Source organism: Vidua macroura, chromosome 9, assembly GCF_024509145.1.
Source record: "Vidua macroura isolate BioBank_ID:100142 chromosome 9, ASM2450914v1, whole genome shotgun sequence".
Lineage (NCBI taxonomy): Eukaryota > Metazoa > Chordata > Aves > Passeriformes > Viduidae > Vidua > Vidua macroura.
The window spans coordinates 25367659-25381164 of NC_071579.1; the positions used below are offsets into that span (position 1 = coordinate 25367659).

A 13506-nucleotide genomic window follows, 5' to 3' on the forward strand; every position below is an offset into this window, starting at 1 on the left:
TTATGTGATTAAGGTGTCACTATCATATTGCAGTGTTCAAAGGAAAGTAATTTCATTTCAATGACTGTTTGTCCTGATAAACGAAATAAACTCCTAGAGCTGTATTCTTTGTCATACCTTCAATTTTCCCTGGGACTTGCAAACATTCTGCAGTTACATCAGTTTAAATTGTTTATTGATTCCAATAGATTGTATAAACACTTTGGAAATATAGCTCAGTGACCTAGAAAAAGCCAGATCAATCAGAGAACTTTTCAAGATTAATTTCAAAGATGTTGTGTTGAGTCCGATCAAGGAAACAGAACCATTTTCCCTTGTAATGTGACTAAAAGGCATTTATTTTCTTTTATGAGATAAGGATTTTTTTAAGGTCATACAGACAACATCTACCTTGATGGGAAAAAAAAAAAAAAAGAAGAAGCCAAACAGACAGTGTAGATTTTGTGCTAAAGATTATTTTCATGTATAATTTTATCCGTTAGGATGAAATACTCCATTAGAAATGCAAACAGGATACATCCACCCATCTACTCTACTCAAACAGCAGCTTGCAAACTTGAGAGCTGTAATAAATAGGCATTTTTAAATGTCAGACAATCCAATCATCCACTTGCACATAGCAAAAACATTAATATCACATTTCAGCAGGAGATATTAATACATTTCACATCAGCAGAATTAATGCCTGAACCTTGTGCAGAGTTTTTGCAGTGGCTCTCATGACCCCTTCCCCCACCACGGCACCCCCTGCCTTGGGAACAATTCTGTGCATGTGGCCTCCACGAGAATTCATCAGCTTCAAAGACACAGTCCTCCTGCTGAGCAAAGCCACATACAAGGACAAACCATCACAGGACAGAAATCAATGAAGTCCTGTAGTACCAGATTCACAACTGCAGAGAACCCTACTGTCATTAGGGGGAAGAGGGAGTAAGAGCACTTAAAGCTGAGTATAACCTGAAAAAAACACAATCTGCAAGAACTTACACATGGAACAGGAGAGAGCCTCAACAAAACCAAAAATACTTAACTCCGAAATAAAAAACCCACCTCACATCTTTTATATCTATGCAGGTTTTTATTCAGCATTCATAGTAGGGAAGGACACTGCTTTACTCTCATTTTAGAGACATGAGGAGGTAATTCAGCAGGACAGACCTAGTATGCAGTGCATACTGCTCTGTAAGGAGGCACAAGAGAAAAGCTGGGCTACACTTCAGGGTTTTCCTGGTCTATTTAGTCAAGGACGCAATTTTGGTTTGCTTTTTTTTTAAAGTGAATGATGCCTATGATGCAGCTCTGAAGTGTTTTGGAGGCTCTGTTTGTACATAGAAGCCTGAATTGTAATGAAGTTACACCAACACAAACCCCCTCCATTCTCACAATGTTGGAAGTGGAGGAGGGTGGCTGCTTTCACAGTGGCAGGATTATTACTACAAAGCAGGAACAACGACACACAGACAGGGCCTTAAATCAGAGCACAGATGCCTAAATATTTGGAAGCAGAAGCTGACAGCTTAGCTGTGCACCAATTTGCTCTCCCTCTTCAGCAGGACATGAAAAAAAAGGTAAAATTTCTCATGCTTTCTATGTAGCTTCTCTTACCTTCAAAAGCCCTGTTTATAGATGGACCTTGAAGCACTTATGAGATGTGCTGAGTTCAGTGTTTGAGTTCTTAGCAAATGTTTTTTTCCCCCCTTCTTCTCATATCCAGCCCTTAAAACTGTGGCAATATACATCATGTAAAAAGCGAAAGTTAATGGCAGACAGCTTCCGAAATTTCAATGCAAGTCAATACTCCAGCTGAGCAGTTGCTCCCAAAAGGTTGAAGTCATTGTGGTACTAAATCATTAGTTTGTCACAAATTGGCTGCACCTCCTTATGCTCCTTGCAAGATTTTCCATTACCTTCTATCTTCTCTGAATTTATTAATTTATACACAAAATGGCTCTGACAGCAATCAATTTCAGATTTACTTACTGCTGCAGCAAAATCAACCAATGAAGATGACAAATAGTACAGATGTTGGTCAAAAATATGAAAAAAGGCTTAGATATTGCTCACTTTCATAGAATATAGTATGAAATAACTGATTTTCAAGTGCTGATTCCAGAAGTTAATATTTAAAGGAAGCAAAAGAAGTAAACTTTCCCAAGAGGTGAGACTGGTAAACCCAAAACCTTCCTACCAAAGAAAATTCCAAAAATCAGAAATAATGACTTTGAAATGGCTAGAAAAAGAGAGGAAACCAAGCTGCAGCCTCTCCTGAGAGCAAGCTTTTTCCTAAGAAGTCTGCAATATTCTTCAGTGTTCTACTTTTTAGCAGAAGTTCTCAAAACTTAAAACATACCCTCTCACAGAAGCAAACCCTGTCTCAGGATGCATGCCAGTCTCTAAAATATCAAGTGAACCACCTGTTTCTGGTTTTTGCTGTGCAATAAAATAACCCCCAAGATCCTGGGACGATTGTTTTCAAGATCACTGAAGCCAAACATTCTGGTAACTGGTGTTTTCAAGGACTTCACATTGGATCTAATATTTCATTAATATCTATTAGTATCTGTCATTATATCTATCATTACCAGTATCTAACTTCATGCTGTTATTTCCCTAGTACTAGGAAAATGAGAATATAAAAAGATGGTAGCAAAACAATACAGGAATATTACAGAAGGGCATCTGATCCAGACACTTAACCTCTGTCTCACTTCAAAGAGAACTTAGGTTTTTGTTAAATTTTATAGCAGGGAAGATCATGTTTCAGCAGCATAACCAGGAGAACATGAAAAAAGCTATCGAACTGCACTTCAATCTGGAAACAAAAGTAGAAGCATGCTATTTCCAGAGCAGGAAAAAGACTCCTTTGATCCCAAATGCATGAGAAGTAGCTTTGCCTCTCACATAACAGAAAGAGTCAAATACTCCCATGATTGTTGTAGTCTCTTGAGGAAAGGATTTTTCTTGTGCCAGCACACAGCTCTGTTCAAAGGACTTTTTGACCTTATGGAATCCATCTCACTATTTCTCCTTTTCTTTCTGACAGGTACTTTGCTGCAGGTTTCAGTGCTGCAAGGAAGGCTTAGCTTGTAAGTCCCCAAGAAACCCCCATCTTCTAGGAGTGTGTGAGGATGCCTGTGCACCATGAAAGCAAGGACTGGACTGCAATTTTGCTTTCTTGAAGCAGCACTGAAAAGACAGAGTATGAATGCTCTTTCCCAAAGCACCCAGGATGCCCAGGGTGCTCCTCTCTGCACAACCAACCAAACAATTGCCTTGGCACACTGTGGGACACACACTATGGGCAGGAACTCGAGGGACTGTGAGTGCCACTGGTCTGCACAGGAACTGCAATCAAACCTCACAGAATCATGGAACAGTGAGGGCTGGAAGGAACCTCTGGGGGTTGTATGGCCACATGACTGCTGAGTGTCAGCTTCCAATGTCAGCAAATGCTTTCTTTAGATGATGTACATAATGAAAAATGTAAAAAGAAAGTATGAGAAATCAATATTCAAAACTTGGCTGTCTTGTTCAATAGTAAATCTATTTACAGTTTTCCTTCTGACTGAAATCTCAGAGGAAAGGGGAAGAGGATTGATTTGTGGTGTCTCTAGCAGGCTCAAAGAAAGGGACTGAAAACTGCCAGGGAGGATACAAAAGGGCTCAGAGGACCTTGCACAACCCCAATTTCTGCCTCACTGAAAAGTATTGCAATGGTTTAACAACCACGCAGCAGGGCTCTGGGACATACTCCCAAGAAGGCAGATAGTCACTTCCCACTACTTTTTAAAAGAGAAAGGGAAAAGAGGGAACAAAAGGTCGAGGTGGGGAGTCAAGTTTCATATTGACTGTGGGTTGACTAGCATTAAAAACAGTAGCCTGTATATGCTAAGCAATTTGTCTCTGTAATTCAAAATAAAACTGAGGAAATAAACACCAAATACTGTGAGATAAGACTCCATATTCTTGCAATTACACTAACACTGCTTTACTTTCAGTGCACTGATTTCCTCTGTATTTCTATGATCTGAACAGCAGCGTTTGCATGCATTTCCAAACATTGACCTCTAAACCATGTTTGTCATTCCAAGTATAACTCTCAGTACACAATCAGCTAAAACCATTGTTATCTCAGCAGCATGAAAAAGAGATCAATTTTTTTAGACTATGCCCTTTATTTCTCATTTTGATTTTTTTTTCTGATGACAGAAGTAAATGGTTACATATTTTACATAAAGAGACATTACAGCTCTGAAGAGCTGAGAACATTTGCTTTAATAAGAAGAAAAAACATAATTTCACAAGATCAGAAATCTCTTCTGGAGAGAGGCTCATAAAGAGAAAAAGCAAGAACATTCAGGCAAGTTCAAGACTAACTGGCAGACGACTAAATTACTATGCATGTAACAGCAGCTCACAACATACAAGACTCTCCTGCTACCAATAGAAGGCACACCATCAGCTCTAAATAAAATGTGTATATAATTTAGCCCCAATCCCCCAAAAAGAGTTCAGCTGAAGAAAGGATAAAAAAGTTACCATGACAATATCTCTTCCCCAGATATGGGTAACTAATGCACAAGCATTGTCAGAGGAGAGTGGGGAGGCAGACAAGATGACAAAGAAACCTCCTTCAAACCCCAGATACATCCTAATCTCTGTATAACACTTTCCAAGATGCACTATTACACAGAACAGCTAACAAACACGTTTTCAAGCAGAGGAAGCTGTTAGAACACCAACTTGATCTTTGTGAGTATTAAAAATTCAGTCCCCACCTGCCATCTGTCATTTTTCTTTTTAAAGAAAAAAACTGAGACAGTTTTTCTATTTTGGAAACAAGCATTAGGCTGCGTGTAGGCTCTAAAATGCAACCTGCAAGCATTGACTAACTTGGTACCAACGGTACCAGAGCGTGAACTGGTCACCAAAGCACATTTTCAGCATGTAGGATGGGTGCTCAGTTTAATCCTTAGTTTCTCCCAATTATTTTATCTATTTGCTTACTCAGGTCTAGCTTTGCATACAGTTTTTCTGTTCCCAGAAAGGCAACCAGGAACTTGCTACTTGAATGTACAAGAGAAGTACCAAGAACACTCAGCAGGAAGCAGGGAAGAGAGGGAATAGTCTCCTTGAAGGACTGGAGGGCTTAAGCATGAAACCATCTGTTGCTTTTTTGACATTTCTTCCATTCCACCCTCATAAAACACTGAAGCTGGCCCAAAATATTAACCCAGGGACTGAAATCCACCAAATTAAAGGATATTTGAAACTGTCCCAAGCCCATTTCCACTCGGGTCAGTGGAGATAGCTAAGAAAAATAATTGAAATATAGCAATTAATATACACACAATAGCTACAGAGGTCCACACTCCCACTCAAAAATCATAGCCAAAATCTTAGGATGTCAGCAAAGTGAAAAGATTGGAAAATAACACACTGAGTAGATTAAAGCTAGCCCAAGCATGTTATGCACACCAGTCACACATCTGAGTACAGAACAGCCACAAGTACGTGCTCAAAAACCCCTGTGAAAAGTCAGATGGAAAAAAGGTTTCCAAGTACCTACTGTAAAGTTTACTTGGCATTTTTACATATCTGTATCTACATTCCTGAGATTTCAATCACCTCTGAAACAGTGATGATTCATTTAAGTGGTGTTTTATTAATTCTCTGTTCCAGATGAATACTGGCAGCCTAAAATCCGGGGTGTCACTGTTTCAGAGATTTTCACTGCCATGTTACTAGGATTGTAATCATCAAGCAGAGGTGATGGCAAACACAGCAACAGGAAAAGTCAAACTACAATACAGTTGTTGCAGGAAGATTTTTCAGTCTCTTCAACCCTCACACCTTGCAAACTACAAACACGCAAACTACAGTCATGCAGGCAATGCTATCATCAGCTCATGTTCCTAATTCCAGAATGTCATGAACAAAGCCAGGGCATTACCTTTCCCTCAGAGAAGATCGACTCAGCACAGAACTTGGAGACTCCTGAACTGCTGGAGGTGCTGAACACTCCCAAGAAGCAGCAGAATGGGACTCTCTGTTGGGGGGATCTGGGCTCACACCCTCCTTGCAAACAGCAGAACTGTCCAATCCTTTTCCACTGGTAGATTTTGCCTGAAAAATACCCCAACAAACTAAAATTTATTACAAATATCAAGATGTAAAGTTTTCATGTTTTTATTTCTTAACCCCAAAGGTTAAAGATTGTATATTCATTCATGAATATCTGTCTGCTGGGGAAAGAACAAGGACCCTAATTTCAGGCAAAAATCCATGGTCTGAAGTAAATCAGAGGATTTACAAGTCTCAGAGGAATCTGTTGGTAACTAACACACCATCTTATGTGAAACTTTACTGCAACGGCCCTTTTATCAACTTTTCTGAGTGCACAACTTGAAGGCTTCCCAGGAATCTCACAGATTCAGAATAATGCCTGAGAGTCTAAACAACCCATGGAACAATCCAGAGGCAGCACAATAGATTAGATCCACATGGTACACAGAACTACAGCTAATATAAGTTTACGGTCTGACAAAAGCGTGCTTAACATATATACCAAGGTTTATCCTCATAATTCCCTTTCTTTTCTCTTCCCTATTATCATCAGTTTTCCCAGCCATTAGGAAATCTAGGAGGACACACATAACTAAATGCCTAAACCCACAATTTTTAGAATACTTCAGGAACACAGGCAAAAAAACAACTAAATGAGGATATAAAGAATAAAACCTCCCAAACCCAAAACTACCCTGACATTAATCTTTAGATTCTTTTAATACAGAAAGAAGCCAAAATCTGAAAAAGAAAGGATGTGAAATAACACAACAGTGGTTCCCCAGTTGTGGCACCTTCACACACATCGCCAGAATGAACAATGCTCTCAGAATAACTGGCAAGGCAAAAGCAAATAACCTTAAAGGCTCCTCTATGGCCTTGCTGCAAGCCTTACGGCCAAAGAAAAGCTAATTCTGTATGTGCAGGCAAAAGCATCTTTAAAGAGTGCTAAGTTTCCTTCTACTGTTTGTAAACAACCTGTCAGCAGGCCTTAACTGGGCTAGATCAGATTTAAAATGTCCTTTTTCTTGCTTCTGATACTACAGTAGATAACGTTTCAAAAATACCTATGCAAGACATCCCAAGAAAGATTGGGAAGCTCAGAGCTTCCCCAAAAACAGTGTGTAAGCAAAACCACTTGAAAGTACTCACTTCAGTTTTCTTGGGTCTGTAGCTGTTGAGAGGAGAAGGATCTGGAGAAGGAAAAAAGGTCCATGACAGAAGAAATCAAAAATACATTTGCATTTCCTAAATTCTATGAAATCTTTTACAAAGCACCCTATCTGTCCTCACAAGCAAAACTAAAGGAATTTTTTTTTGTCTCCTCAGTATATTTCAGGAAATCACCTTTAGCTGAAAACCATGACTTCCCATTAAATGGAATACAATGCTTGCAGTAATGAATCAGGGTAGGCACCATCTTCTGCACAGATAGAAGTGGCACGTTTTGTTACACTATTTGTTGCTTAAATATCAACTATCAAAACAAACTCACCATTCCCAACAATTCCCATGTACATTGCTCTGCCTTACTAATCCTCTCTGAACAAGTTTCCCTGTGAGCATCTCTCCCTTCTCGTATCACCTCTGCTTTCCCTCCTTCACCACTGACTCACAGACACAAATACAGATCCCAGGGAATCACATGGAAAAACTCTCAGACCCATCCTGGGTCAGGATTTTTCACCAGTGTCAATATGCACCTCATCCCTGAGGGACTGACATTAAATCTACTTTCTTGATCTGTTCTACCAGTTTGTACTGAACAACCCTCACACTGTGACCCAGGAAAAGCAAAAAGGGACTAAACTGTACTGTCTGCATTAAGATTTATAATCCTAGGGATCTGTTCTTTTCAGAAGTTATAGTTAAGCCTCAAGACACAGGCAGGTGACCAAAGAATCCTCTGGATATTAATACTGAGGTAGATTTTGGTCTCCTAAATACTGGCCAGAAACTACCAGCTTATTTTGTAAGTGTGCAATGCTCTCAGATAATCTGGTCTGTCCCATTATCCAGCCATCACAGACTGGCAAATCTGTTCCCAAAGGGGATGTGAAACCTTTAAAATCTAGCACCCAGTGCAATGACAAAGAACAAATGTAAAATAACACGTTCATAATGATTTGCTGTATAACAAATTATAATTAGTGAGGAAATGAAATAAAAATGAGGCAGAGCACACATAAACAAATACTGATGAGACTCATTAAAATCCTCATATTGTAAGACATGTGCAATAAAATCAAGTTTTAGGGTGCTTTCTTAAATTTCTGGTCCCACACTTTTTATTAAACTCTCACTTACTGATACCAAAGGATGCTGAGGCAGATACTGGAGCACATCCTGGATGCTCATTAATAATGGTAAGTCACTGATCCACTACTCACAAATACTGCTGAAATAAACATTACTCATTTTTGAAGGAACACATCCCCTGAACTTCAAAATAATCAATATCCCAAGGCTGATCAACACACCCACAAACCATGATGCAGATTTTCTCCACCATCCAACTCAACAAAAAAGGGAGTGAAAGAGAGCGCTCGTCTGAGTTTTGGAAATTTCTCCTATTTTCATATCATGTAGAACTATGTTCCAAGCTTCATGAAGTAAAGAACTATTCAAGGGCACCCTTTGAAGCAGTAATTTATTCAGCATTCTTCCTTTTCCTAGGAAGAACTGAGAGCTTTTTCTCCATCACAGAGTGACATTTTTATAATAAATAAAAAAATCAAAATAATAATAAAAGGCTCCAAATAAAACTGCTTCCTGCAGAAATCAAAAGCATTTATGTGATATACAGTAGAAAATACTGACCATGGGGTGCCTTGGGCCAGGCTTCTGCTGTGCTTTGTCGCAGGGAACACCAGGAATGAAGTTTAGCACCAGGACTTGGTTGTCCAACCTGAAGCAAAAATACTGTTAAAATACTCAGTATCAGATTTATCAATTCCTAGTTTTTCTGGTTTTGTTTGTAAGACCACAACTGGTATTTTCTGAAATATTTTACTTTATTAAAATACTATTTTTTGACTATTTTCATAGCATTTGGCTCATGTGCATTATTAGCATTACTGTGCATAAACAGAAAGGGTGATAGAAAGGTCTAGAAAATTCTGAATATCCTATTGTTCAAAGAAAGAGAAAATACACTTAAGTTTCTCCTTCATCTGTTATGTCTGCAGTCTTTTTAAACAATTCCTAGTATCTCATATTTATTCTAAACAGCTCAGATATCACCAAGAGAGATCTGAATCTCTTCCTAATTAAAAAGTTACATTTAATATAATCCAATTTTGATCCTCATATAACACAAAATCTCCAGGCCAAAGAGTTCTCAGCAGTAAAGATGCCCTAAAAGGAGAATCCTTAATCCAGAAAGGCCATGACAGTGATGACATGCTGAATTAAGAGACAAGCTTTTTCCTTTTTTTGTACAAACATAACCAAGCATTGAAAATCAATAATCAGTGTTAATGATACTATAATTAAACTGTGAACTTCACCTATAGATCCAAACCCAGAAGAATTAAGTAAAAGGAGTTAAAAGAAAAATATATGAAAGAAATAGTAGATTGATGAATGATTAATTACTTATTCAGGCCATTTGAATTTCTAAAAGGTAGCTATATAAAGAATAAAACTTGGGAAAGTATTCTAAACTTTGACAATATATTATTAATTAATTAGTAGTGATACTAGGTAAAAGGATAAGGTAGAAGCAAACTATTTAACCACTTGATTATCTAACTGGTTGTGGTAAGTGCCCAGAACTGTAGAGAAATCATAATGTCACAGCACAGAATATGAACAATCCCATTTCTGCCCCTACAAATTCAAAGTGATTTTCTAAAAACACAGAATTGCTGCAATAAGAAGAATAATTAAAGAGGGGTAGTAAAAGGGTATATGATCCTCCAGGTGGCTGGGAAATGTAGCCCCTTCATTTTAAAAGAGGTACACACAATTTCTTTAAATAAGTGTCTAATTTCAGGACAATTTTTCATGTATGGCAAAATGTCCTCATGTTATGAACTCTAAGTCAAAGTGTTTGAGATGTAGCTCTGAGCAAAGGAAGTGTTCCAAAGATCACAGGATGCCAACATAAAAAAAAAGTTGAAAGAGAGGAAGTGTAACTGTTCATAATGTGACTAGACACTCTTTCTTTAAAGTCTTATTCAGGATTTTTTAATACTAATATCAATTACTTCCAAGCTGAATTTATACACCTATTATCCTGTCTAGTGTGCTGGAAGAAAAGAAATGGGGCCTCAGAGAATTTAACCAAGATATTCATGAAAGAATTTGATCTTTGTCTGTTACTAAAGCAGATAAAAGAAATTTTACTTTAGTTAATTTTACATTTAAATCACTCTATGACAGACTATTAAGGAGAGGAAAAAATTATTAATCTAAACTAAGAGCTGAATGAATTTTTGGAGCGCTATTTAGTGAAAGAACAACATTTGAACTGAGCTTCAGCTGGAAGCACCTCGGAGCGAATACAAACCCGTCTGATGACAAAGGGAGGTTTGTCAGTGTCTCTCCTGAACTCGTGAGGCCCCAGGTTCAGGTGGGCCAGTCTCTGCCTGGCCTCCTCCGAGAGCTCGCACATGCGGCGCTTGGTGTACGGCGACGGCGAGCGCGACTTGGAGGCGATGGTGGGCTGCTCGTAGCTCCTCAGTGCCGAGCTCTGCCCGTCCTTCTCAGCCGAAGGAAGGCTTTGCTTTGCTAGCTTTGAGGGCATTTTTCCATTTAGGGTTGAATGATACGCCCAGTTCCTATCAGTCTGAAGTGAAGAAGAGAAATGATCTGATTTGACAGCGTGTAGGATAAAGATCGCTGAACATAATGCAAACAAGGAACTAATAATTTTACCAGAAAGAGATGCCATGGCACCTGAAGTTCCCCTCACAAAACTATAATCAAGCAGCAATTTAAAAAACAACGTGTTTACCATTTTCTCTGAAACCAAAAGAAGGTTAAACACCTGGTACTGCATGTTGGATGCTAAGTGTCTGATACTTACTCAATAAGCTTTCTCACAGAGTTAGTGGAGATTCTAAAAATTAAATTGTATTTTGTCACAAGTTCCTTTAATACCAAGTTCACCTGAATTAGCCATACACAGATTTGAAGCATATTTTCATCTGTTTAAGCTTTTATTTTAAAATTTTTACACTTTAAAGTACACAACATAAATTAAAATATGAGCCTTTTTAATAGTTTAAATTATATGCATTTAGAGTTGCCTAAAACTCCAAAAGAAGTGCAACTACATTCTCTAAAATTTATATTTTCTTGGATTATGGTGAATTTCTTAGTTTTTTGAAATGTAAAGTTTAGTGGACAAAAACAATACTCTTTCTGTTAGAAATTCTTTTTCAAGCTGGAGCTAGTTGACATTAGCCATAAATGTGAATGTTACATGGACTGCTTTGGTTCAGAGGAACCCGGAAATAAAATGTCCAGCTTGCCTTCAAGCCTTTCCCTCTACACCCAGCCAGTGAGGCTGAGGCTGTGTGTTTGTTTTGTACTGACAGAATCTGAACTCACTGGTGCAGCTGACAGCGAAGCACAGCACAGACCTGGCCACACAAAGCCAGACCTAATTCTCTAAGACTAATCTCAGCTTCATCAGAAGCAGGTGGTGCTGCTCCTGGCTTACACCAGTTGTGAAACTGGACCTTCACTGCAACACAAGCAAATCTGAGCTGCCATTCATAGATACGTACATGGATACAGTTTAAATTTTAAATCAAATTTCCCTTATTCAAGTCACCTTCACTGAAGCCACTTTTCTGACAATGACAATTTTCACTGATTTTTAATTCTTTTTCTGTCTCGATACATTTCATTTGCTAAATTTGGAAAAAAACTTCTCATTGAAGTCATTAGTAATGCCATCAACAGGTCATAGTCACCTAAGTGTCTTTGCACACAAGCCTTCCTGGCAACCATTCCCTTTCAATGATGCTACACCATTTTTCAGTATTACAGCAAAAAAGGAGGACAAAAGAGTAACTTTACATGACAGCTTGTGCCAGAAATCCAAACCAAAATTCCAGTCTGTGAGACCAGAGAAGAGTGCTACTTCACCTTTAACTTTACTTGCTGCAAAAGCAGCATTTCCAGATTAATATAGGTGACAGCCTTTTCAACAAAATTCTGCATTTCCATTACTGTCAATGATACAGTTATGGAAAACAATTAAATTAATTGGCTTGGTTTAATAATGTACCTTCTCTAACTTCCCCTCATTTTCACTGTCCTTAATTTTAAGTGTCAGTAACAAATGGTGAGAAGGCATCTTCCCATATACAAATCCACCAGGGACTGACACTTCAGCTGATCATAGAACACAGCAGCCGATAATTGTTTCAGATTCAAGGAACTCTCAGCATCTACTGTCATGCACCAAACCCACTCTTTACTCATACTTGATTAAAAATTTAATCAAGTTGTCAAGCACCCGTGATACCTGCTTTAACCACAACAAAAGAATGAGGAAAGTTTGAAGTGAGCAGCACATGCAAAAATTGGAAGCAAGGCTATCAATATTAAATCTAGAAATTGCAAACAATTAAATTGTGCTAACCTGTATGTGACTCCTTCCTAAGACTAACAGACTGTCTGAAATAAGGGAGGTTGTAGAAAATCTCAATTTTGGTGCAATTCCCTAGAAGAGAGACAATAATTGCACATCAAGCTTCAACTCAAGATAAAGGGTATCAAAGAGGTAAATGTCACCTAATGTAACAAACCATTCCTAATTTTCAGCCATTTCCTTTGTTAATTTCAGCCTTTAATAAAGATAATTAGAAAAGACAGAACAGCAATGGTAAATGTCAAGATGCTAACATTTGCATTTCTGACAATTCAATTACACATGATTACACTGCTTTTGTACAACAATTAAGGTCTGACTTTTATTTTAATACATTTTTTTGGTCAAAAGCACTTTTAAAGATTTTTCATGCCATGCTATATAGCATAAATAAAAATTTCAGTCATGCTCTAGAAGTTTCATTAATACTAACTTTGTAAACTTGTTTGAGAACAGTCTCAGTTGTGCCATCTCATTTGTAAAAACATTTGTTAAATCAGTCAATCACACTGCAAATAACTATTCCTTTTTAAGAGTATGACTAAGAATACCCTTCATTCCGTAATCTTTGGAGTAGTCAGATTTCTTTGGATGCCTCCCTTGTTCCATAACCATGTTCCACCCCCTCACAATCCCCTCCTGCCCCTAGTTTGTCCCACGTGGAATCAGGGGGGTCCCACTGGGCCTCCTGGTGAAGCACAGCACACACACAGTAATGGCCAGCAGGTCCCTCCATTTTCACATCATTAGCAGCTTCTGTTCCATTCACCTTTTACTGCAGCCATGGCTAGGAACATAACACCTCAGAAAACTATTGCCTTTCTATTCAC

General features: G+C 38.3%; 1 protein-coding gene across 2 annotated transcripts in view; it reads right to left on the reverse strand.

Moving 5' to 3' along the window:
- Window positions 1–13506, reverse strand: part of SPATA6 (spermatogenesis associated 6) — a 36268-nt gene that overhangs the window by 10802 nt on the left and 11960 nt on the right. For both annotated transcript variants that reach the window (XR_008438333.1, XM_053985021.1), the window contains exons 6-10: window positions 12668–12748; window positions 10580–10858; window positions 8887–8974; window positions 7219–7259; window positions 5954–6126 (exon numbers count right to left, since the gene is read on the reverse strand). Coding sequence is in view for 1 of the 2 variants with exons in the window: in XM_053985021.1 (XP_053840996.1) it covers window positions 5954–6126; window positions 7219–7259; window positions 8887–8974; window positions 10580–10858; window positions 12668–12748 (662 nt within the window). In the remaining variant the exon portion in view is untranslated. The remainder of the gene's footprint in view (window positions 1–5953; window positions 6127–7218; window positions 7260–8886; window positions 8975–10579; window positions 10859–12667; window positions 12749–13506) is intronic.